We start from the raw sequence: 25,498 nt of genomic DNA on the forward strand, positions 1-25,498 counted from the left end.
GATTCTGTGGGAGACAAGATCTTGCCTCCAGTTATGGTATGATGATGATGATGATGAGACCTCCTCCCTGCTCTTCTTGAGTGGACTTACTTACACTCTTAACCTTGATCTGGGAGATGGAAGGGGCTTAGTTCCGATTCCTGTAAATCCCACCTGTGGAATCCCTTTACTCACATCAAATTTAGAACTCAAAGGAATTTCTTGACCTGCCTGTCTTTTACAGAGGCAAGACAAATGACAGCTGTTAACAATCAGCATGCAGTACCTGTCAGTTCAAATACAAATATTTTCCCTAAGAAAACGATGAACTACTGAATTCCATTTTGTTTTTGGGTCACTCTTCGTCAGCTGATGCAATTACTCACTGCCTCACCCTATGTCTGAGCATAATCAAACCACATGTGGGGCCATAAAGCAAATTCAGGCACCATAAAGGAGTCCCAGTGACTGTTTGATGTATCTTTTAGACAAAAGGTGGAATTCGACCATTATTCATTGCAAAAGTCTTGTTGTAACAAACTGAATAGGAAGGAAGTAACAATCTATGTATAAAAAATGAACCTAAAAATAAAAATTCCAGTATTTTGTCTAGTAATAATTAGATTTGTTGCTTCACGAATGCTTCATCCACTTTATCATGTTGTACTTACTTACTATGTTATTAACAAATGCAAAAATATCACAGGACTGAAGTGTGCAATCATTTATCATCTTTATGAAAAGAGCATCATTAGTTTTCCAGGGATGATACTTCAAGATTATTCTCTAAACATATATTGTTATTCTATCAAATTAACCAAAAATTGGCACCGTATGAACTATTTAAAAGGAAAGATATATCAATGTTTAGACTATGATGCCTATTAATGGAATATGACATTTTTTGTGTGTGTTTATTATGCCCAGCTATACCATTTCCTTTTGAGAGATGGGAAACTTCAAATCGCCGATACTTCAGGACTTTTTTATGAACAGATCCGGCTCCCTGAAATAAGAGCAGCAAATGTACAGTTGCAAGCTCCTAGAGGAACTTTACTTCTAAGCTTGACTGAATATTACATATTTTACATATATTACATATATATATTTTACCTATATTACATATTTCTACCCTGCTCTACTCTTTTGCACCAAGTAGAGCAGAACAGTGTGCAGGTCAGACCCAGAGATGAACAAACTCAAAGCAGTGACCTCATTTCCAAACAGTAATGTTAGCAAGCTAAGTTTGGGGGGGTTGTGCATTTTTTTTGATTTTTTTTTTAAGAAAATCTTTAGATTGCCACATATTTTCATTTCTTTCTCTATAGGTTAATTAGGTTCAGTTTTATGTACAAAAGGGATTTCCTCAGAACCAGTCATACTAATTATTTCTCCAGGCTCTTTACTAAAAGCTTCTTTGATTTTTTATAACTAGGCCTTTTTGCAGTCTGCTAGACTTGCTGTGAGATAATACGTACAAGGAATGAAAGCAGTGTAAATGAGAGCTTTTGAAGATTGATATTCCCATTCTTTCCTCTGCAACTGTCCACTTGCTGACAGAATAACAATTTGTAAATGTTCCCCATTTTCTTCCCTTACTCAATCTCTTTAAAGTCACTTGCTTCTAAGGCTTTATTCCACATTCTTAATGCTTATTAACTGCTTTTTTATCCACTTTGATGGTAAGGAAAATGTTCCCATTTGCCTTTAACACAACCTTATTTACTATCTAGAATAGATAACTGTGTTTTTTTTTTTTTTTCCAGAGTTTCTTGCTCAGTGGTATGATTATCAATGAGATTGTTTATAATGTTCAATGTTACCAGGGTTTCTTCAGCCAACAAGTGTGCTATTCTTGTGGATTACCTGGAGGTGCTGAAATGAATCCTGATGAAGAGTGTTTAATAGACAGGCAGGTATGTATGACTAATATGAAGGCAGTAATTGAAGGCATATGTAATTTGAGGATACATCACTTATTTACCTATTAATATCTTTCTTGTCAAATAGGCAAATCTGTTTAAAATTATGGTTTATAACATTATATTATGATATTTTATATAAATTATGAAATTTAATTATGAATATATGAATATATAGCTATATATTTAGTATTATTTGCTAGTGGAACCTGGATTATGAAGGGGGATGAACACAGTTTTAAATTAAAAATTTAAGGGAACTCTTGTTCTCTGTCCTTAACATTCAAAAGTTGTACCAATATCAGCATCTGTTTCTAGATTTGAAAACATATTCCGGACAATATCTTGCTGAAGATCTACATGACCGACATGATGCAACTAATACTGGTATAAATATGACAACAAATTAATTAAAGTTTATTTATAAGTCTATGAGTGGACATTAATATTTTATAATATTTGATTAAATTTGAGCTAAATTTGAAGGCAAATTTTGGTTAGGTATTTCAATGTCTAAAGTACTGTATTGCATGAAGCAATATCTTTTTTTTAGGTAGCTAGTAAAAAGTTCATGCTCCAACATTATGAAGACCAAACCTGTTTATTAAGGACTCTCCTCTTTAAGAGGAATTCCTTCCTTCTTTTTTCAGCCAGTTAGAAATGCCTGGATATGGTAAGCCGGATATATTTCTGTACTTAGTCCATACAACTTTATGCTGAGGAGAGCTCTTTTTATTCAAATTAAGGATAAGAAACCTTTGTCTTTGAGAGTCCTTTGATGAAATCTTATTAAGGACTCAATGATATAATTATTCTGCCTGAAAAGGATTTGAGCACTGTCTGTAGATTCAATTAAAAATTGACTCTTCATAAGGAAGGTCTGTGTGTGTGCCTGTGATGTGTGCAAGCACAAGAACAAGTGTATTTTGTTTCTCTAGTCTTGTAGCTTGAGTCAATCTCAGATCAATAAAAATTTTGGTAATAATGACCCAAATTCTTGACCCTTGTGAAAATTCGAATGCTTCACAGTGTGTTAAAGGCACTGGAATGAAATAAGCACTCAATGCAGAGAACACTTACAAAGGTGTGCACAGTTTCTCCTATGTCTGTAGGATAGCCTGGATGACTGGCTAAAGCTAGGCACAGTAGCTAAACAAGGTCAGTTCCACTGCTGTAATGGTTTCTTTATGCTATTGCACTTGTTGTCATTTTAAATAGGTAATAGGGAAACCTTTACATGCCTATATAACTGTCTTCCTGAGTGAAAGCAAATCTGTCACACATAAATAATGAACTAGCATCATATCTTTCAAGTTGTACAGCTTAAATTACTCCKATACTGCTTGTTCTGCAGAGATAAATAACAACTAAGGACAAAAGAGGAATGATACAGGACAAATGCTCATTTTTTCCTGCCCTGAGTTCTACACATAAACAATCTCCTTTGCAATTAATTTCAAAGAAGAAGATTTGCTTTGCCAAAAGCAGCAAGGATGTTTACTCACATTGCTCCTAGAACTATAACCTCTCTTTAATTCACTTCCTTATGCTGGCAGTTATCATATATTTTAAATATATACATACATATTTATATGTGCGTATACAGAACTAGAACAGTAGCAATTCACTGCAGACATTTTCATAATTGGAGCTAAGATTCTCAGGTCTCAGKACTTATAGCAGTCAGCAGACATCTGAGTGTGGTAAGAGCTCTGAAAATCTTAGCTGACATTTGTGTGAATGACTTTCATCTGTCTATAAGGATGAAAGAATCTACAAACTAGCAAAGATCTGGTAGATAGAAACTTTGTCAATGACCTCCCATTGCATCCACCAGTGACAGTAATCCTGGCAGCTGCCTTAGCATCACGCCTGCTCAGAATGGAAAATAAAGTGTCTGGTATCTGAACGAAGCATTTTTAGCAGTCCTGTTATCCTGACCCAAAGTGCAAATATGATTTTGATTGCAGAAGTAACTTCTTTCCCCTCTCGCTGTGGCCTCACTGTGATTTTTAATTAAGGCAACTAGGTCTATGTTGTACTTTTCATCTGAAAAAATGTCACTTCACACAGCTCAGGGTATGTTGCTGCTGAAGCATCATATCCATGAGATGGAAAGAGAATAAGGCTACTTTTGGATCTGGCAGTGCGCTACTGTTTTTTTTTTTTTTTTTTTTAATTAAAAAAACATACTTTTCCAATGAGTTTTCATTGGTTTCAGTGGATTTTATGAAAATTTGCTAAATGTTTTCAACTGAAATCTATTGGCCATCAGTAAAAATAGGAAATGTCTCCTTCCCCCTGACACAAGGAGCACAGACAGTGCAAAAGGAGAATAAAAATTAATTAGCTATCTTAGATTCATTTCCAGAGAAAAGGGTTGATTTGAACTCCATCCTCTGCAAAGCACATAGAGTGGGAGGAAAGTCGGGCATCTGGCATGCCCAAGAACTATCTCTAGGCAAGAAATAACTGCAGAGGCATTTATCCAAATAGGATTTATCAGCAGAAAAAAAAATCTTAAAAATTATTAATCAGTTTCTTATTTGCTATGCTTAATCAAACCAGCAATTTAAATGATGAATCCTAACAGGAACGGCATGCTGTCTTCAATTCTGTAATTAATTTTATCTGTGTAAAGTATTCACGGGTGACACAGAGTATAGTGACTTCTCTTAATCAGAAATTACCTTTTAAAGTATTATATAGTATACCTGTTGCTACAGTTTTATGCCACTTTTCATTCTGAAAAATCCCAAGCCTTTTGCAAGACATCAACAGTGATGGTTTAGCCCTGATGTGAGAAAAATCTACAGGAAGGTTGAAAAACACAAATAAAATAGCACAAGGGATTTGAGAGCACGAGCTGAACAACACTGTCCAGCTGGAATCACACAGACTTTTTCTTAGGCTGAAATGCTGTTAGTAGGATTTGTTCAGTGCCAGGGAACTCTTCACTTCCCCTGCAGTGAAAATGAGAAAAGATGATGAGATCTTTTCCTGATTCACATACAGCCATAGCCCTGCATCTGTCTTTTTTTTTTTCTTTTTTTCTTTTTTTTTCCCCATCTACACTTTCTCACARTAACTTCTAGCATGGGTTTGATACTTAGTGGGACAGAAGAATGACACCTACTTTGCTTTCAGCAACATTTACACTGTCTTTGGGCAGTTCCCAGGCCATTCAGTGGTTACTCTACTTAGCTTATAGACTTTGACAAGACCGCTAGTCAGGACACTATGGCTGGAGACAACAAAACACAGCCATCAAATGCAATGTCACTCTCTTTTAAGCACCAGATATTCTTAACTGTTTGAGTAGGTCTTGCGGTTGACAGTCTGGTTGTGGAACTATTAGACTGACACAGTTTCCAGTCTTTTTGACTGTTAAGGCATCCTCTTTAACAGGGATCTCTTTCTCATCTCTACTTGACTCAGATCGATTACACTCTGGGATGCAAACAGATTCTTCACTGTGAAGATATAAAAAAGAATTTTTTCAGGTGTACATATATGAATGGGCAAAACCAAGAGAGAATACAGAGTTGAACAGTATAGCATGAAATACAGTTCTCTGACATTTGTATGTACTTGCCTCTTGCCTCTTCTTCAAAACTCTCATATAGTTACTCCAAATAGCTTTTAAGGGAGGAATAATTATCTCTGAAGACAAAGTAATGTTAGAAAAAAAAAAAAAAAAAGATGAATAGAAGAAGTCCAAACAACACAGACAAGAAACAGAATCCATCCTGAGAAAAATGCAGGACATATTGATGCATTTTGAGCATCATTCAGCAATGAATGCACCTGTCTATTTGAATARTAGGAATTCCCGGATGGTATACTCTGCAGGGTTATGGTTGCTAGATGTATATACGAGTGAAAATCGTTGTACCCAAGGGATACATAATGCTGTGAAAGCATTTCACTGAGCGTCCTCCTGCAATGATAAAATTCATCTATGATATAACACCTGGGAAAAGTAAAGGTACACATTTGTGCTCTAAGGTTACATTGTCAAAAATGATTGACGATGATAGTATTGATGATAGTAGTAAATAGACAGGTCCTAACTTGTAATATAATCCAACATCTTGACCAAATGCCTGTTTAGATTTCCTTTTCCTAAAAGWTTTACAACCCACTTTGATACCTAGAGTTTATTAATTTATGAATGTGTCTGGAGAAATGAATTTTCTGTCTTAGGAGAGAGTCCAACATTAAGAAATGTACCTGGACTCAAAATGAGATGAGATGTAAAATATTTAATGACAAAAACAAAATTAAACAAAAATATCTAAATTAAATGAAATAAAGTTATATAAAAAAGTACTCAATTAATTTAAAATCAGTTTGAATCCTCTCTTTGAACCCACTACAGAGCTCAACACTTTCCCACAATATATTTTTATTGGGAAAAAAAATCTGTTTCATACTAGAAAAATTTCTCTCAATCCGTTTTTTTTTTCTAGCACTTCTGATTAAATATATGATAAGCTATTTATCTATATAGCTTTTAGTAGCAAGACCATTACTTCACAGGATTTCCACAGRTTTTTATTAGCTGTTCAAATGCTGTCTCTCTTCATCAGCTCAACCAGTTAGCCAGATTTAAAGTTTCTCCTACCCAAAGCACCATACTATGACAACATAACACAGGACACGTGGTTCAGATCACTCAAATGAAGATGGAGCAGGGTTGGTTTCCCTTTTTTTTTTTTTTTTTGTAGTCAGATGGAACATAGAAACCAGCAGTGGCCAAATATATTCTTTTCTTTCTTTTTTCCTTTTTTTTCAGACATACTGTATGGGATGCACAGATATTACAGATAGAGGATCTGGGCTGGCATTTTCCCAGAGCTGTTCCTCTTGCTCACAGACATACCACACTGCCCTAAGGCCACTTGCTGTTTGCTTACCTGGTCATTGTAGCTCTCCCACCATTCCCCATACTCCCTTTTGGGGTGAAACACTCTATTTCCGACTTGGGCGGGGCCAGTCTCCTGCCTTTGTACCTAATAAATCACGACAACAACAGGAGCAAACAGAAAGAAGTGATTGCGTGCTCAGCCTTGGGTGACAGCCTCTGTGCAAAGTGCCATGCACATGGGTTACAAAGGCAGCGGTGGGATATGGTGCAAAGCTGCCCTAGGAGTGGTGGAGTAGCTGTATAAAACCCCGGACCTCTGTTTAAGCAAACAGGGCTGCAGGAGAAGCACTCACCAATTTTATATACACAGGAGGAGCTATATAACTCTATAGAAAATAAGTAACCAAGCAAACTTTTCTCTTTAATATTTTTGAAGGTAGACTAAGTTATATAGGTCAAATAGATGAAGGGCAACAACAGGTAAATTAAGAAGCAATGAAAAATCTGCTGATAGATTAYAGGTTACATATTTTTTTTCTCTCTGGTCTTCCACCTATGTCACACTTGATTTGTTCTCTGCATTTGTCAAAGTGAGAAACTGAATAGCTGAGTGTTTGGATACACTTTGACTAAGTTATTGTGGATGTAGCAGCTGTCCACAACCGGGTTTGGTCTCTATGCTTCTTAAAAGTCAGTGAAGGTGAACAGACTTCTCAGGTATAGTTCATGGCACATATCCCAAAAGTGCTTCTTTTTCTCYGTAAAGGAGCTTAGATGACTCACTGAGGGGTAGGCATTAAAGGCAACTGAAATCAGTCCCATCTTAGAGCCCACTTCAGCATGATGATTGCTTAAAATGAATATCCACACTGGACTTGGATGAAAAATTCACTTGGATAAAGTTTAATATCTGATGATCTAATTAATACCCATGTAGGATGTTAGTATAAGACCTGGTCATCATTTACTTTCTGAGCACTTAATTGAGATGGGAGCATTGTCAAGGTCTTATGCTGGCTTTCTTCCCAATGGTGAATTCAATCCTAATAATAGAAATTATTGTGAAAGATATTGAAATACAGATTTAAATGTTTGACTAAAATTTGGACAAAATGCCCACAATCGACTCCTTTTTAAATATTACTTGTGATATTCCATTCCCAGATGCTACAGTCTTGATCATAGTTATGTAATAAATCTCTATTGGGGGAAACTCTTTATTTTAACACTGCTAACATATTAGAGTAAACGACTTATTAAGTACTTATCCTTTAGACTGACCTAGACAACTAAATGTATCTTGAAGATTACAACTCTCAAGAAGAGAAGTAGCCTGAGTACAAAAGCAGCAAGGCTGGACTTGGGATGCAGCTGGAGTAGATACGCAGAAGCAACACATATTAAAGTAAATAACTTAGAAGAAAGTTTGTGAACCCAAGAGTGAACTGGATACAGTAAAATGGTACGTGCTCAGTGTAGAAAAGTCCTTTCATTTACAAATGATAACCTTACTGAAAGGAGGAACAGGAGCTTTGCCAACTGGCTATCAAGGTTTTTAAGGCAATCCGGAATGTGGTCTATGCAGTGCTTCCAAAAGTCGTGAAGCTCACGCAGGATGTTAAAAGAAAGTTGATTCCTATAGTAAAAGAAAGTATACAAAGTGGAAGGGCTTAGAGTATAGATAAATTCACTGAAAAAATTTAATGCAAGTCAAACTGGACTATATAAATTCAATCAGGGTAGCAAGAAAGAGCAAAGAGAAAAGAATGTGTGGAATCATCACATCAAAGAAAATGAGATAAAGTTCAAATGAAAGCATTAAGTATCATGAAAGTCAAATTTAGGAAAAGTGAGAGGAAAATWTTGATTACATTTAATCCTGTTAATCAAAATAGGTACTCTGTAACCAGTGAGACAGAAGTAAAGACTAAGATTAGTAGAAGGATCTAGAAACTCTAAATACTCACACAAAAAAATAAAAAGTAGCCAGKAGGAGGAAGAGAGAAGTAAATGAACTTAGTGGTTCCTTCTTGACAAATACCTGGTTATGATGCTTCAGACTCAGGTCCAAAGAAATCCTGCCCCTCAATTTCCTGTTCCCTAGTTATTAACCTAAATGCCACTACCATGAGGATCATCAGAATAGATTACAGGAAAAAGAATACAGGAACCTCTCAGTTATTGCAATACACTGAAGTGCAAATTACAACATAAGAAGTTATCATATTTTCTAAAAGTCTTGAACCATAAAAACCGCCCCATGGCTCTTCAGTTACTGCTAAATATTCAGCTATGAAAACCAGACCAGAGCATCACCTAATCCACCTCTTAATGAGAAAAATAYCTAACCTGTGCACAGAGGCTGTGAATTACTTTGGGAGACCTTTCTGGAGGGGAATATCAAAAGTTCTGCTTAATAAAGGGCTTTTAGCATTCTGAGAAGATAAGGATATAATTTTCCCTCAGAAAGTCTTGGTTTAGAAAAAAATGTTAGACTCTCTCCTACTTGTTACAATCAAAGGATTTCTTTAAATGATGTAATGTGAGAAAGAGAAAGTTCAAATTTATTTTTTACAGCTGTCATAACAAATGCTGTTACAAAAAGTGATTTTGCATTTCAGTTGGAATGTGGAACAGGCATAAAACACTGCAGTGCTGTCACTATTTGCAGGTAGYTTTTTTGGTCCGTATCTAAACAACATATTGGTTGGAAAAGACAGGGAATAAAAGTCTGCATTTGTTCAGAAGGGCAGCTCAGGAATCAGTACTACCAAATTCTGTTGAAGGCTTTAAGTGATTTGCAGTCATTTTGAGGGTTTCTTTGGGGACAGTGTTGAGTTGTGGGATGTTCAGAATTTATTTTTATTTATTTTGCGTAGAAGGATTTTCCTTAAGAAAAAGTGTTTCCTTAAGTGTTTAATGACACATCCTAATTTGTTGTATAAGCACCAATGATGAAAAAATTGAGAAATGGCCGTGACTCAGTGGAGTAACTCATTTGAAGGCTTGTCCATTTGACAAATATTTTGTCACATCACTCTGCTTTGCACAGCAGAGTTCTGCACTACCCAAAGGGCATCAGTAGAGAGACAGGAATCTACTCTTGAGCTGAGGGAAAGTCTATCTATCCTGACTGTTTTTTTTTTTTTTTCTTTTTTTCCTTTCCTTAATTTGCCTTGCCTTTCTTTTCCTTTCCTTTTCTTTAAAAAAATCAGGATGTCTTTGTTCCTTTAATATGGCTTTAATTCGGTTATGAATAACTTCAGGTCTTTGGGGTTATTGATTCTTGCAGTAGTGAATTCCTTWTAGTTAATAGTGAATTTTGTCCAAAAAAAATATCCAAACCACAAAACAGATCAAACTCAAAATTCCTCTCAAGCTTTTTCTTTTATCCATTAAATTCCTTGCATGCTTTCAAACCTGCCTTGCTTTTGTTTGTGGGGAAAGATAGATGACATAGGCTCACTCACATCCCTTGTCGTGCATCTCATTCCTTAAAAAAAAAAAAAAAAAAAAAGAGCAGTCTGCATCTCTGCTCAACTGCTCAACTTGGAGTGTTTCCAGAATCTCAGATTATCCTCATCACTAGTCTCTGGAGTTCCTTGCCTGAATGAAGGATTTAGTCTATTGCTGATGCAGTGCAATGCAAAGCGGATTTGTTCTGTGGGAGATGGAGAACTGTTATCATTTCATATTTCAAATACAGTGAATACAGCATTGCTGTGCTGAAATTTTATTATTTAGTGAATATCAAAAGGCTAATTGCAACAGTTCATACATAAAGGAAGAGAGTAGCTGTGATCAATATTTTTTTCTAGTTCAAGGCAGAAATAATATCTTCATGAAGTTCTACCTTGTGAGTATGGAACAGGTGACATTTCAAAATGAACAGTTTAAGAGGAGAGGATTTAGAGCCAAATCTGCTTGAAGGGCAAGAGCTAATCCTTCCCTGGGTACTTTAGTTCATCACTGCAGGACCTAAGGATTTGCTAATTAATGGGATTCTGATTTTTACTCTGAGATGGCATTAAATGTTTAAAACTTTCTGAATCAAGCTTTGCTCACAGTATAGCAATAATCAAAGCTGGTACATATATTATTTTAACACACACTCTGATTTTGTCTTTTTTTGGAGTGAACCTGAAAAAAAGATCTGTTGAGAGTCTTAAAAAATGAGATTAATACAAGGAGGAGAGGAGAGGAGAGGAGAGGAGAGGAGAGGAGAAAACCACTCCCCATTGCTTTTAGATTAGACTAAAATAAACTGACATGCAATATTAAAATCTTTCAAGCTAACTGTATATTATGGAATTCCAAGTTTGGCTATCTTGAATAATCATCCTAATAGTTAAATCCTGTAAATTTTTTCCTGCACATACAGAATAAGTCATTTTATAAAGTAGAAACTTGCGTTACTTCCCTAGTCTCTCAGCATCACGCAACAGAGTCTAACTGGCTTATCATATATAWAACCTGGGGAATTAAAAACCTTAATAGAGTACTGATGAGAGATTGTCCTTTGTTTTCTGTCACTTTCCATGAGTCCTTTCAATGTGCTTGTGCCTAGAACAGGATGCTGAATGTCACAAAACTCTCAACCTTTCCAGACTGTATTATGTATTTTAATGGTTAGAGCTTTATATGTATACAGTATTTTTYACCTGCAATATTATTTGGTCTTGATAGTGAGAAATGCTGAAAATCCTGCATTTGATAGCAGCAGACTTAGGGCTGGCCTTTAGAGAAGAGAATATATGAATTCAGATTTCTGTAGTTTTAAATAGCTGAAGAATTAACTATGTAGAATATTTGGCATTGTTACTACATGGGTTATTTTGGAGTAGAAACATGACATGTCCTTAAGAATGAATTCTGCAATCATGACTTAATTGTGCACCACACTGCACTGCCTAATTAAAAGGGGTGTCAGCTTACTGTGCAATGTTTTTCCATTTACAAAGTAGCAAAAATACATTATATTTTATTAAGTTTGTCACTTCTTTCTGCTTTTTTAAAAAAATCAGAATACAAAAATTGTTTGCTTAATAGCTCAATTTCAGAAAAAAACAATAAAACAAAATGAATAATTTAATTATTTTTTCAAATTCAGCAAAATCCTTCATTTTTAAAGTTTATTCTAATTAAGCAATCATATCTAACTTCAGATGGTAAATTAAAATTACTTTTCTTGATGGAATGATACATGAAACGTATACTGATTCAGAGAYAGAATAGAGCAAAAACCAGAATATTACCAATGTGTTTGTTTACCTGCTTCTGGAAAGGTTATTTCTGAGATCTTGGACAAGACACTGCGTAGAATTTCTCTACAGTAGTGTCTTGTGTTAGTCTATCCAGTCATTCACTATGTTGAATTTTTGTCCACTCCCCTCTAGTTATTATAACTGTAGCAGTTACTATAACTACAGATGCCATAAGAAGGTCTCATTACTTTATGCATTACTTCACTCAATATGTTGAAAAGGGGAATTACTTTTATTTACTCTGAAATAATGTGAATGCTAGAAATCCCATAGTTCTTGTGAAATGAATATATTTTCAATCTTTTTTGGTGTTTGGAATCACAAAATATTTATAGCTAGAAAAATCATGAAAAGATGACCATATAAAGATTTTTTTTGTAAGAAATGACTTCCATATTTCTGATGATTTTTATTATTTAGATCTTTTATGCTACCCTGTATGTTTAACATATTTATTCTATTTTTGTTATGTAATATTCTGCATCTTTACTGTTTGTTTATTATTTTTTAGCCTTTTTTCTGCTACATCATTATTGGATTGTGGTCTGTAAAATGGCTTTTTTTTTTGTTCAAGTCATGCTTGTGCCATTAGCCATTGACTAGCAACATATTCAGTAGTCACTACATGACGTAATGCTATAATCAAGACTATTGCAAAGTAAAWGAGTTTTCTTTTATCATTTACTCTGCACAGGGCTTGAATTTAAATCACAGTTATTATAAAACATCTGTAAATAGAAACTGTTTCTTTCTCTCTGCTGAGAAAAACTCCCGTCCTCACCTCTTCTACCAGCCTGCACCAGCTTCCAGTATTCAAGTCGATGCACCACTGTTTTTTAATCCAAAACAGGGTTTTCCATAGTGGCAGACTGGCTCATCTGTTGTTTGGAGCTTGGAAGGAGGATCAGTGTGTTAATATTCTAGTTGTTATATTTAAATACAGTAGCAGTTCATATAAATTTTTTTCTCTGGAAAGAAACAAAGGTTTCTTCGGTAGAAAGCCTTATGCTTAAATCAGTGGGTAGTTTGCAACAGGATCTCCGTCTTGCCTGCAGAGCAGATATGAGGCAGTCTGTATGAGCTATCTGGGTATTCTTCAGCTTGACTAATAAAGTCAATACTGTTAAAGCAAATAGTGTCATTTTTTTGTCACTAGAAATCCAGGAGACAGTTTTGTAGAGGAAAAAGAAAAGGATAAAAAGATATCACTGTTAAAAAAATCACAAGCACACTCCTCATATCCTGCTCCCTGTGATTGTAATCTTAAAAAAAAAAAAAAAAAAAAAAACCTGCCAGGTCCCATCTTCACTCTTTCTTCTTTTTACTCTTGGTAATACAATGACAAGACTGCATTTTGCTTGCTAGAGCATATTTTCTTAGAGTAGGCAGTAAATTGTTGACATTTTGATTTAATTTGCACAGTTCTACTATGACAGTTGATTCTAAAAGATGCAGATGTTGTCTGAATAATATAAATAATTCAAAAAATTAAGGAAGAATCTATGTGCTAAGTTAACGCAGMCAAACAATTTATATTAATCAATCAGCAGTTTAATTAAATTTAGGTTGAGGGGAAGAACTCAAAACAACAACACTAGCACGGCACACAAATTAAAATTCATTGTAATCAGGGCATTCAAGAATATCAATTCATTATACAGATGAATGTTTTAGTAGCAATTCATCAAAATCTTTCCAACCTAATACCTTTCACTGAGTTTCATAAAATATTCCTCAGTCATTTCACAATATTTGAAGTTTAATTAATCACAGTATCAAGCTTGTCCAAAAAGACACCTGGAGTAAATTACTAGGAAAAAATGGAGGACTCAAACCATTCAGTAATGTCACAATCTAAATTTTTGTAGTGTATTAGATTAAAATAGCTCAGAATGATCCAKTTGGGAACTGATTCATTAATAAATACAGACTAATCAGTCAAAAGGATAATGACTTCCTCTGAAGAGTCAAAGATATTTTTTTCCTGCATGCGTCAAAATTCTTTTCTGGAGAGGCTAGGGAGCAAACAAATAACATCATGAATTATTATTGCCAGGTTTCATTTTTGGAAAAAGCATCAATATCCTTTGAGACAGACCTTCAGCTCATGTAAATTTTCACCTACTCTTATTACATCATGCAAAGGACTTGCCCCATCCCTCTTCTGCATTAGTCATCTCATAGTCCAAAGTCATCTAATCACTGCTGTGCAATTTATGTTTGTAGTTCACTTTCCCTTTAAAATGCAGCTGTAGAAATCAACTAACTGAAATGGCTAAAAGTCACCAAGTAATTATTTGCCTCCTCCATAAAATTTCAAATTTCACTTCAAAAAATATCTCCAATTATTTTCAATGAGAACTGCAGAGATCTCTGAGTGCAAGACAAAAGCCTAGTGGATGGGTCACTCACACAGGGTAAAAGATACCCAGGGTGAAAACTCTTCTAATCTAATATGGGAAGATATTGCTCTATTCACTGGGGTAAAAAACAACTCTCCGACGTTCCCAATCAGTGTATATTTTATGCAAAGTAGGATGGATTCAATAGGTTTCCTTAGGAGAGCAATCACACTGGCACAACTGACAAGCTAATGTAACTCAGTGGGAGAGCCAATGTACCAGTTTCTAAATCTGAACTCAATATAGCTAGGTTACTACCTCTTATATATTACTTCACATTTGTATAAGAAAAACACTGCAGCTAGCTGCAAAATTTGCAGAACCAATTACTTGTATGAGGTCTGTGGTTGTTATTCTATGGAAGGAGAATGTTGTATTTTCCTTGATTTTGCTGGCCAAAGGACATGATCAAGTGTTATTCTTAGTCTGCCCTGATGCCCACAATAATCATGAARACTTTGTCAGCCCTTTGGCTGTAAAAAGTGAGTGTGAGTATGAGCCCATTCCTTGACAAGACTTGATAGGAAAGAAATTTTTCAAACAAAAGTTTGGAGGAAAAGCATAGTGTTCGTTTATCATCATTCAATATGTATCAAAGGAATTGTTCACATTGCATATAAATGAACACAGAACTGGCACCAGTACTGTAAAATGTGTCCTAATAGAATATGCTGCAGCAGACTCTCATGATCAATAACCTTCTCAATGGACACACTTATGAGGAATGCCAGTCAGTCTCAATTTTTCTGCAAAAATCTCTATTTTTCTCATATTCAGGCTGCTAGACATCCTTGCAAAGCCCTGTCTCCTTACCTGACTGAAAGGCCCATGCCAAAGAGCAGCCCTGTCTCCATTTCTTAGGAAGCTCATCTCCCTGAGGACAGGGAATTTGAGTCTTTTACGTTTATCTTTGACTCATCATACTGATATACGAACACATACATATATTCTAAAAATATTTGATATTAGCTTTCTGGCTGGGTCTCCAAATATGCCCAGCTATTCATGGATGTATCCATCAATAAGTCAAAATTTGACATCTGGACAGTAGGGATTGCTCTAATACTTGTATGGACTGTATCCTAGAGTATCTTGGACTGGTGTATGTTAGAGTACCAAAGATTTATTCTAAGATACAGGATTAACTTTTGTCTAGAAACTCAGTTGACTTCTCTGGRCTTTCTTAATAATACAGTATTAGGAAAAAAACCCAATAATTAGAYCCTTTAAATGCTGCTGCAACAATTAGAATTTCTCAAGTTTGTGCCTGAAATTCTTGATTCCCTTGTTCTGTCAATACTTTGAGTGGATTTTGGTCAGATTGAGAATACTAATGTTTGAAAAATTTACTGTGATTTTTTTTTTTTTTGAAAAATATCAATCTGGGCTTTTGAAAGTCCATTTTAAAAATTTGATACTGAGATATGGCATATATGATGTATGATTTTCACCTCAGTATTTTTAAACCATGAAGGGCAGCTTCTAGGCTGATCCAAGGCAATTTTTCTTATTTAGTCCATCAAAATAGCTCCTATTTGAACTATACCAGAACAGATATAGCCAGATATGAAGGAGAAAAAAAGAGAAAGAGAAAAGAGAGTCAAAAAAGCCAGCTGCTCCTCAYGGAAAATGGAGCACACAATGTGATGATAGATGTCTATTTTCAATACTTTTCATTATGACACAATTAGGGACTTTCTGATATAAACAATGAATAGAATTGCCAGTGGTCTGTGGGCTAGGTCCAGCACACCAGAAAAAATCCGTCTTGCTCACCCATATTTTCCTTGCAGGAGAATGGGGAATGGCTTTTCAGCAGCAAGTAAACCTGCTCAGTTTAGTGTACTTTATCTAAATCATATCTAAAAAAYAAAAYAAAATAAAATAAAATAAAATAAAATAAAATAAAATAAAATAAAATAAAATAAAATAAAATGGAGAATGACTTACAAGACTCTAAATTTTCTAGTGGTTCATTTGAGCCTTCTCTGCCCTTGTGCTCTTCAGGGGAAGGAGAACATGTCTAAGTGAGGGTGGATTTCCAGCAGCAGTTCCCAGTTTTGGGTGAACACTGTCATTCTTATCAGCTCTGCAGAGATATGTAGAGCAATGCCCAGCTGAGCAGTCACACAGCAGCTAACAAACTTATTACAAGGGCAAGATCATGCATTAACAAATGAGTAGGTAATTAACTTTGACAACCACAGCTTATGTTTAATCATTTATGAAATATTGCATAATGGACCAGTAATGAACTAGTAAATCCAGGCGGAACTAAATATGACTGCTGCACTTGGCTATTAAACTTTAATCTTAGAGATCTGCATGTTGATGTGGATAAGTGTCTTTGGGCAAAATACAGAAATTAATCTGCATCCCTTTTCTGTTGTCCAATATTGTGCTATTTCACATCCAGATGGAGGAAATATGCACAGTGCCACAAATGCTTGGTGTAGCTGGAACTTCATCTGCCTGTTGTTGGTCRTTACTGTCTCCTGGAGAGTGACCATATCTGCTTACATATATATCAGATCTAAAGTGCTGCTCAGCCTTTTTGCTTAGATCAATTATCACTTTCAGCCATCCTGAAAAATGCAGAAGATGACAACATCAGTCTTGTTTCAGTTTTGGTTTGTCATAGGTGCTTACCATCTTCTGCCTTTTGAGAATGCAGGAATCTTGCCTCCATCAGCACAGGGAATAAGGCCAACTAGCATTTAAAAAACTTTGGCAACTCTGATTTCTAACTCCATTTGCTTCAAAAGCAGCAGAGAAGATAGAAACAACTATGGGACTGTAAGTTGTGGCAGAAGCAGACAGGAGGAACTTGGGTTGCACTGTGAAGACTGGAACAAATTAAACAGCAGAGAGAAAAATACTGACAGGTTTGAAAGCTTAGTATATGTGTGTGAGGCAGAGTGTTTAGGGAGGTGTTTTTCATATCTTTCTGAGAGCTCAACCCTATATTTTACATTCTTCCAAAGGGCTTTGGTCACATACGTTCCAATCCTCARGTTGCCAAGATAGGATAAGTTTTTGTTCGACTAATTTATGACCTTCCTAGTCCCTGTGAAATTACTTGGTAAAGTTACAGGAAGCAGAAGGTCCAGAAGTTCCTCTGCATAGGTTGTGAAGCTTTGACTGCAGCAACATAAGTGTTCTTCATGCTTCTTTGTGGAGTTGCTTGTATTCAATCCTGATTTGATAGCCTGGTTGTAAATGAGCTTAGAGCACATTTTGGTGAGTACTGATGAATCACAATAGCCTACATGAGAAGGTTTTCATTTCACTGGGTAACAAATGACTCTCCCTATATATTCAGAATSTGAAGATTCATTCCAGCACACAGCCACAGTGTGCTGAGTTTTCTTAATTGATGAGCACCCCATGCAAKAAGTCATTTAGGACTCTAACAGATGCATTACTTTATTTAGGCAAGAACAGTCTTGTTATCTGTCATTTTGCAGCTGATGTGAAAGCTCTGAATTGAGCTTTGGCATTATCTGTTTGACAATGATTTGATGCAATACTGCACTGCACTATAAATTAGTGTCAAGAAGCAAAATGTTAATGATAGGGGCCCCTCTACACACTGGTGACTTAAATAGCATGTTTCTTTAAAATTCAACAATGACTCGTGCTCTTTTAAATAACCCCCTTCTGTGCTATTTAAATAATGTCATGTAGTTCTAGTGAATATTTCCTTTGAATTTGAGTACTTCAGTGTTTACTTAAATAACTAYCCAAACATGCTTTTGAAGATAGTACTGAATAATCCCCTGAAATATGTTATTTTGCACACCAGCGTTTTTTTTATGAAATGCTTGAATATTATGTAAAATGGTTATATTCTATTTCGTCATTAGCTACAGTGAGTAGAATTAAATTTGAAAATGGCTTTCTATTTGCTATTGGAGTTGAAATCTTCAGATTTCATAGGTGAACTTCTGAGCAGGTTTTTAAATATGTTCAGGATATTTTAAGGCTCTAATTTGTTTTCTTACATGCAACTGAAGAGGAACTGATAGGAGAGATTCCTTAYGACTGATTGGATGGATCACTTTGTTCTTGGATTCCTGTGTCCTTTAGGTTGAAGTCGCTGAGCAATGCTAAACTCACTGGTGCYATCACAGTTTAAACAAATGAGGGTCTAGGCACATATATTTTAGGAGCTTCTCCTCTGTTCTGGTTACTAATACTGATGAACTCTATTGATGATGTGAAAGCTTTTCACCAATTTTAAAATTAAATGTTTTTCCTCTTTCTATATAGGTAAATATGCCAATATATCAGCTTTGTTCTATTTTCTTCATTCCTGCACTTACACAAATGACACTCTGAATACTCTTCAGGTCTGGACACATTTCCAACATGGTGCTATTTCAAAAGACATCAATGTCAATGTTAATCTGTTTTACTAATCCTGTCTTGACAGCAGGTATTGCCTACACATTGAGGAATATACAGAAATGGAAATGGAGTTCTCATAAAAAGAAAATGCACTTTGTCTTTTAGGATATTTAATAGCAGATTACACTCCTTAGTCTTCAAAATACAACAAAAATTTTAAAGAAATATCTATCAAAACTGGGCCTAAACAGATGAGATCTTTCAAATAAATCCTTCCTGAACCCAAGATCTTCCCATCATCTATAACTTCATCTTGTTCAGGTAAAGGTTACAGGATGAAAAATAAGATCTCAAAAAAAAAAAAAAAAAGAAGGAAAATAAAAATGATCTCAAAAAGGAAGAATGTTCTGCTATTGAGGACACAGAAGAATTCTCTGTTAGCCAGCTCAGAAGTAGTTATGGAGGTTGAGGTCAGCTCAGGTGTACAGACAGAGGATGTAAAGAGGGACATTTCAGATAATCATCACTTAAACTSACAAAGAATTCATCATTTTCAAATATTATTCCAACCTGCATCTAGAAACTGACTGGAAAAAAAGCATTGCTTACAAATCATACCTATGAGATATTTGCAACAAACTAGCCATTTCTGGACTGATTCAAGTTCTCTGAAAGAGAAGCATTAGCAAAAATGTTACAAAGACATATCATCATTTTGGAATGATCTGTGCTTTCATCCTGAAGTTATTACTAATTAAATCTTTCCTGAATGTAAATTGCAATTCATAAAATAATGGAGCTATAAATTCTCTCTGGTATCATGCGAGCTTCAGTTGCCGCCATTGGCATTCCTAGAAATAATAATGCTATCAACTTTAAAATCAACCTGTATTTCAGTAAGGAATGAAATCTAACTACTTTCACTTCCAGGCCAGATATACACATCTGAAGAAGGACAAAACTGTAAATCTCAGTACTTTCATACTGACAGAATTCCTTGTTTATACAAGCAATTAAACAATGCAAAATCATTCCCATAACAACACACATCAAAAATGAAAGAGATTATAAGAAAGTAAGCCACTGGTCTAAATGAATTCAGTAAAATGCTATCTCTGGAGCTGGACAATATCTCCACTCCAGAGATCTCTTTTCTCTCAAAAATCCTCTTAAAGTAATTTTTCTATCCTGAATATGCATGTCTTCTTCATGACCACTAAATTCAAACTCTTCCTTGGGAAGAAACAAAGAAGTATCTGGCAAGGGAATATCTACTCAGTGTCAGGAAGGGTATCAAGAATGGGGACTGAGAACAACTGAATTTGATGGAGTTGGGAGGATGAAGATAGCAAAAGGCATCAGAGAAAGCTAAAGAAGAGAAGATAGGAAGGACACAAAAAAGAAKGTAGGAAGAGATAATACAGAAAAGGAAAATTAAGGGTATAGGACAGAAAGAGTCATAAGAAAAAAATCTCTGGAGGCCTGAGAGTGGCTGCTCATGATGCTACTTGTGTTGACCTATCCACCTTACAGCATTAGCAGCAACCCTATTATTACTGCTGTGACTAGAGGCAATCATGGTGTCTATGAGATTCATTCAAAGGAAAGAGATTTCAACTGAGTACATTAAGGATAAGGCAATTAGTTACATTTCTTGTTATTTTCTCTCTCTCTCTCTCTTTCTCTCTCTTTCTTTCTTTCTTTCGATCTTGTTTCCCTCACTTGTAAGTGAACAGATGACACACTCGGTGCTTCCAGCCCTGTTTGCTCATCGTTCTTTGTTGTGTTTTTGTACAGCCTTTTAACTAAACCAGTCATCACTTGAAAGTGCTACAGAGCAGACTTGCTCATCTCCCAGYGCAAAATGAAGGAAATTAATATACTTCCCTTTGTTCTTTCACTATTATTAATATTATTTAAGTTTCAGAAGATCATATTTGTTTCCCCACACTCATATATTAGCAAACTTTACCTAAGAGTTTCACCAGATGATCCCCTTCTTTTCCACAGGTTCACCAGGCTGCTTGAGCGGCTTGCAGCCGAAGATGACTTTCCATCCCCTACGTGCATGCGGACCACAGTTGACGTGGTGAATGCGCTCCGTACATTCCTTTCTGGCTTAGCAAGGATGATATAAACCTTGGGCACAAACATACAGCCAAGGGCCACCGTGGCACTCAGGCTCACTGAGAAACACATGGTGATTATCTTGTAGTTGCTTCCGAAATAGATTGGCACAAAAGCTAGCCAAATGATGCACGTGGTATACATTGTAAAGGCAATATACTTTGCTTCATTGAAATTAGCTGGGACATTTCTTGTCTTAAATGCATAAAAGGTGCAACTCAAAATTAATAATCCATTATATCCAAGGGGAGTTACAACACCTAGGTTGGTGGTGTTACAAATCAGGTAGACCTCTCGGATGCTTGGGTAATCATGCATTATATCTGGTGGTTCCATTATAAAGAGAGCAACAATTATGCCTAGTTGGATACATATCAAGATAAATGCAATAACCAGTTGGGCACAGGCACTCATGAACCTGGGTTTCTTTGTACAAATTTTCTTCTTGCTGCCAGCTAGGATTCTTGCAATGCGGTTGGTTTTAGTTACTAGAGCAGAGTAACTCATAGCTGGGGAGAGGCCAATGCCAATTCGTTGAAGATAACAGTAAATCTGTTGAGGTTTTGCAATGAGACAGAACGTGCACAAGTAACCCAAGCAGATACCAGCCAAAATGATGTAGCAGAGTTCTCGGCTGGATGATTTTACCACTGGAGTATCACGGTACATTATGAATATAGCTGTAACAAACAAGGTGGCCAGCAGACCCAGGCATGCAAAAACCACTGCTGCGATTGGTTCAGGATCACCCCATCTGAGATACTGGACTGGGATGAGGTCACATCCTATAGAAAGAGAGAGAAAAAAATAAATTAAAATATGTAGAAGTGATATTCTTTAATGATACAGTTATGGTTACTCCTGATATTTCTCTCTTTTTTTTCTCTTTCAGGAATGTGCCATTATCATGGATGCAGCTAAGATGATGCTGGCAAAATTWCACAATAAATATTTTTCCATCATGGCTTATTTCAATAAAATAGGTCATCTCTTCAGAGTCTAAGATGATTGCAAAAAGAAGACTAAATTGATTAAGATAAGCCATACCTCGTCACTATGGGATTATCATTTTAAGTTATTTTAAATGTAATAGTTCATAAATAAATTTCATAAYCAAGTGACATCACGTTGACGCCAAATACTCCATATTTTTCTGTATACTACTTGCTCTTCAAGGACCAGATGTCAGTCCTGTTAATTGTAATATATACTATAGAGAGTATTGGTACTTATTTCATGTCTGTGGGCAGGAAAAAAAAAAAAAGAAAAAAAAGAAAAGCCTCATCTTACTCACGATATCAAACTGTCAAAATATTAGTGTCAAAGCTGAACTAAAACAGTGCATAAGGATGCTTGTTTTCAGTTTAGGTATCGATTTTAGTAAAGCATTTTTGTGCAAAACTCATAGAAAGATAAAGCAATAAACATGACTAAATATTGGCAGAGAACTTCCTCTTGGCATTCTTCCTCTGTCCTTCCTTTCCTATGTGCATTGTAAAGTCTGGGCAATGCTGGAAGTGAAAAGGAGGAAGAAATGGAAGACCTTGCACTCTGACGTGCAACTTCTTGGCAAAAGGAGACATGAGTCCTGCCAGGTAGGGTAGGTCCTGCTGAAAGGCGGTGATAGGCAGTAGAGACTGCAGCCAAAGTCTTTTCTCTCTTGTACTTGTATATAGCTCTACTTCATTTGATTTCAAAATCTAAGTGGCATTATAATTGAACACTGTCAGAATCAAGTTGTTGACGGTTTTAGGTCTAGATTTCTCACTTTGGCAGGTCAGCCTGACCCTGGGGGAGTGATGGCAGATGACTCACAGGTATGGAGCATGTTCATGTTTTCAGCATTGAGGGTATTCAAATCTAAGAACTGTCAAGCATCTGAAATCTAGGCAATAGAAATTAATATGGGAGTCTGGAACCTCAGTGCCCTGATGACCAGGAATAGACATGAGGGCTATAACTTGTGAATTCCTACATGCAAGGTCTCTGTTTTACCTTTTCTTCAACTGCCAATGGATCTCACTGGGTTTTTTTTTTTTTTTTTTCCCCTCAAATCTGTCAAATCTGACGTTCTTAATGATAAAAATTGTTCCCTGGAAATACAATATTAGTTAATATTAGTTAAAATTGGTCCCTATTCATCTCTCTCCCATTCCCCTCCCACTCAAAAGTACACTTTCCTACAATGAATATMAACGAATATTATCAAAATATAATTATATATGATATGGCAGTACAAGCAATAGATTGTGTGGTAAAGATAGCAGGCAGAGAGTTCTAGTCATGCAGAAGTGTTAGAAGGATTAAAATCACCTGATATTTCACATTAGTGCAGTTAAAGGCTATGAGCTCACTCTAGTGTAGCAGAATTTTTCTCTTGGTTACTAAGTGCAGGTTAATTTATCATTCAAATTTTAACTGCTTTGATGTGGCAAGTTTTCCATTGAGATAATAAAATTGCCATGTCTAAATGTAACAAGGACCTTTAGATTTTTATGAAATACTCCCATTAGCATTAATTGAAGGTATCTGTGATACTTGTTGGCTTTGAAAGGTTTACTTATTCAGTGTGAGGGAGATATGCCATTTAATTCTAACTTCATCAAGACAGTACAACAGAAACACCAATAAAACCATTAGATTATATTTGAGGGAGTGGTGGAAAGGCAGGTCAAAATCACAAACATATGTGGTGTGTGCAGACATCCTCCACGTTGGTTCTGTTYCAAGAACTTTTATGATGAAGTAAGCTCCAAATCCATTTCAAATTTCACCAAAGTTCAATTAACATATTTTGGAAMTATTTCTTTTACTAGCTTGTGATACTGCTATAGAATCCTAAACAGGAACTTTGAAGAAAATGGGTCTTTATCTGTCAGCTAGTCTTTATATGCAGACAGTGAAAGAAAGAGTGGTTTTATGTGGTTCTTAACATCTCAACAGAAGTGAATTATTATTTGTCACCAATATCAGAATTTTTTCATGCCTTTCTTGCTTTATTACTCTTTTACATTCTCTTAATAAAATTTCTGAGAAAAGAGTTGAAAATCTGACCAATCTTTTTTTTCCTCCATCATTAGGTATACTTTACAAGGAGAATGTTAAATTATGTAATGATTTCTTTCTCAATTAAGATCTAAGTACTGGATATTCTTCATGAAGCAACAATGGGTGAGGTTTCCATTCAACAACTTTGCAAATGATGGTTTCTAAAAATAGCACTTTTCAGAAAAAGATAACTAGATCAAGTAAAAGAAATATGGGGAAATAACATCATGAGTGTTTTACTTGTATAGATAYCTAAGATTAGATCAATACAAATGCTAAAAAAAAAAATGCAACAGAAATATGTGTATGTTCAATAGTCATTTGAACAACATCCTGCCCCACAGCCCACCTCTTACACTTCATCAATATCTCCAAGCACCTGGGAAGTCTTCATTCCTGGCTGGCTCAAAAACTCAGTGGACCAGAGCCAGCAGCTGGGTCTTTTGGTCCCTGCAGTGTGCTGAGGCAATATTTGGCTTGTGAAAAGGCTGTTAGGACCCAGTCCAATTTGGAGCAGGTGTCGAGTTGTTCTACTCTGTGCTCAAGAGTGCACTGGGTCTGGGACTGCAGCCTACTAAAACTGACATAAAACTGCCTCTATGTTCCTGAGTCCAGAAATACTGCAAAAGGAAGCAGGGTACTAAAATGATAACATGTGAATAGCAATATCAGCAGATATAAAAACTAGTCATTTTTAACACTCCAGGGAAAGGAAGTCCATTGGGAATATCTAGAYGACATTAGCTGAATAAATTGTGCATTGATACTTTTAAGCAACAAAAAGCAACAAAATACAGAGTTTGTTTAAGGATTTTCTGTGGGAATAAAAAATTCTTATTTTTTGAAATAATAAAATATTTTAAATAATAAAAATATTTGGATAATCCATGGCTTGAGCAAATTCTGCTATCAATGAAGAGAGGGAAAACTTTAAGGCTAGACCACTGCTACAGCTCCATTTCTATCATGTACTAATCCACTCTGTTCATTCCCTGTAAATTTTTTGCCTATATTTCATCATTTCATATTGACTTATAATTAGGTCATCTGGTGGAATAGTTCACAGACACAGAGCAAAGTTCTACTAGTCCCTGTTTCTCTGGGTATTTGATCATTCTACTTTTTAAATTTATTATTATTACACCCTAGAAGACCATACCATGCATGCCTTCAACATCCATAAAACTATATTAGGTTAGCACTGTCCATGTTAGTTAATAAAATAGGTAATTAAACCAACTCCTAAGGTAAACGTGACAGACTAAGACCTGTGAACAGGTCATCCTGAGGAAGGTGAAGGGAATTCACAGAATCACACAGAATCACAAAATGGTTGAGGTTGGAAGAGACCTCTAGAGATCATCTAGTTCAATCCCCCCTGCTCCAGCAGGGACACCCAGAGCACGGGGCACAGGCAGCCAGGCGAGTTGGGAAGATCTCCAAAGAAGGAGACTCCACAGCCTCCCTGGGCAGCCTGTTCCAGGACTCTATCACTCACACAGGAAAAAAATCAGTGACATCTACAGACATTGTGAG

General features: G+C 35.8%; 1 protein-coding gene across 3 annotated transcripts in view; it reads right to left on the reverse strand.

Annotated features, from left to right (window-relative positions):
- The window catches only part of GRM5 (glutamate metabotropic receptor 5), a 236,006-nt gene that overhangs the window by 4,564 nt on the left and 205,944 nt on the right, over positions 1-25,498 (reverse strand). Inside the window, exons 7-9 of one of the 3 annotated variants that reach the window (XM_026044173.1) lie at positions 20,760-21,699; positions 6,821-6,916; positions 5,213-5,374 (exon numbers count right to left, since the gene is read on the reverse strand). In XM_026044173.1, the coding sequence (XP_025899958.1) occupies positions 5,213-5,374; positions 6,821-6,916; positions 20,760-21,699 (1,198 nt within the window). The remainder of the gene's footprint in view (positions 1-5,212; positions 5,375-6,820; positions 6,917-20,759; positions 21,700-25,498) is intronic. The other 2 variants (XM_026044174.1, XM_026044175.1) reach the window with 2 other exon arrangements.

The sequence above is a fragment of the Nothoprocta perdicaria genome, unplaced genomic scaffold (assembly GCF_003342845.1).
Source record: "Nothoprocta perdicaria isolate Ctin4 unplaced genomic scaffold, notPer1 scaffold_352, whole genome shotgun sequence".
Classification (NCBI taxonomy): domain Eukaryota; kingdom Metazoa; phylum Chordata; class Aves; order Tinamiformes; family Tinamidae; genus Nothoprocta; species Nothoprocta perdicaria.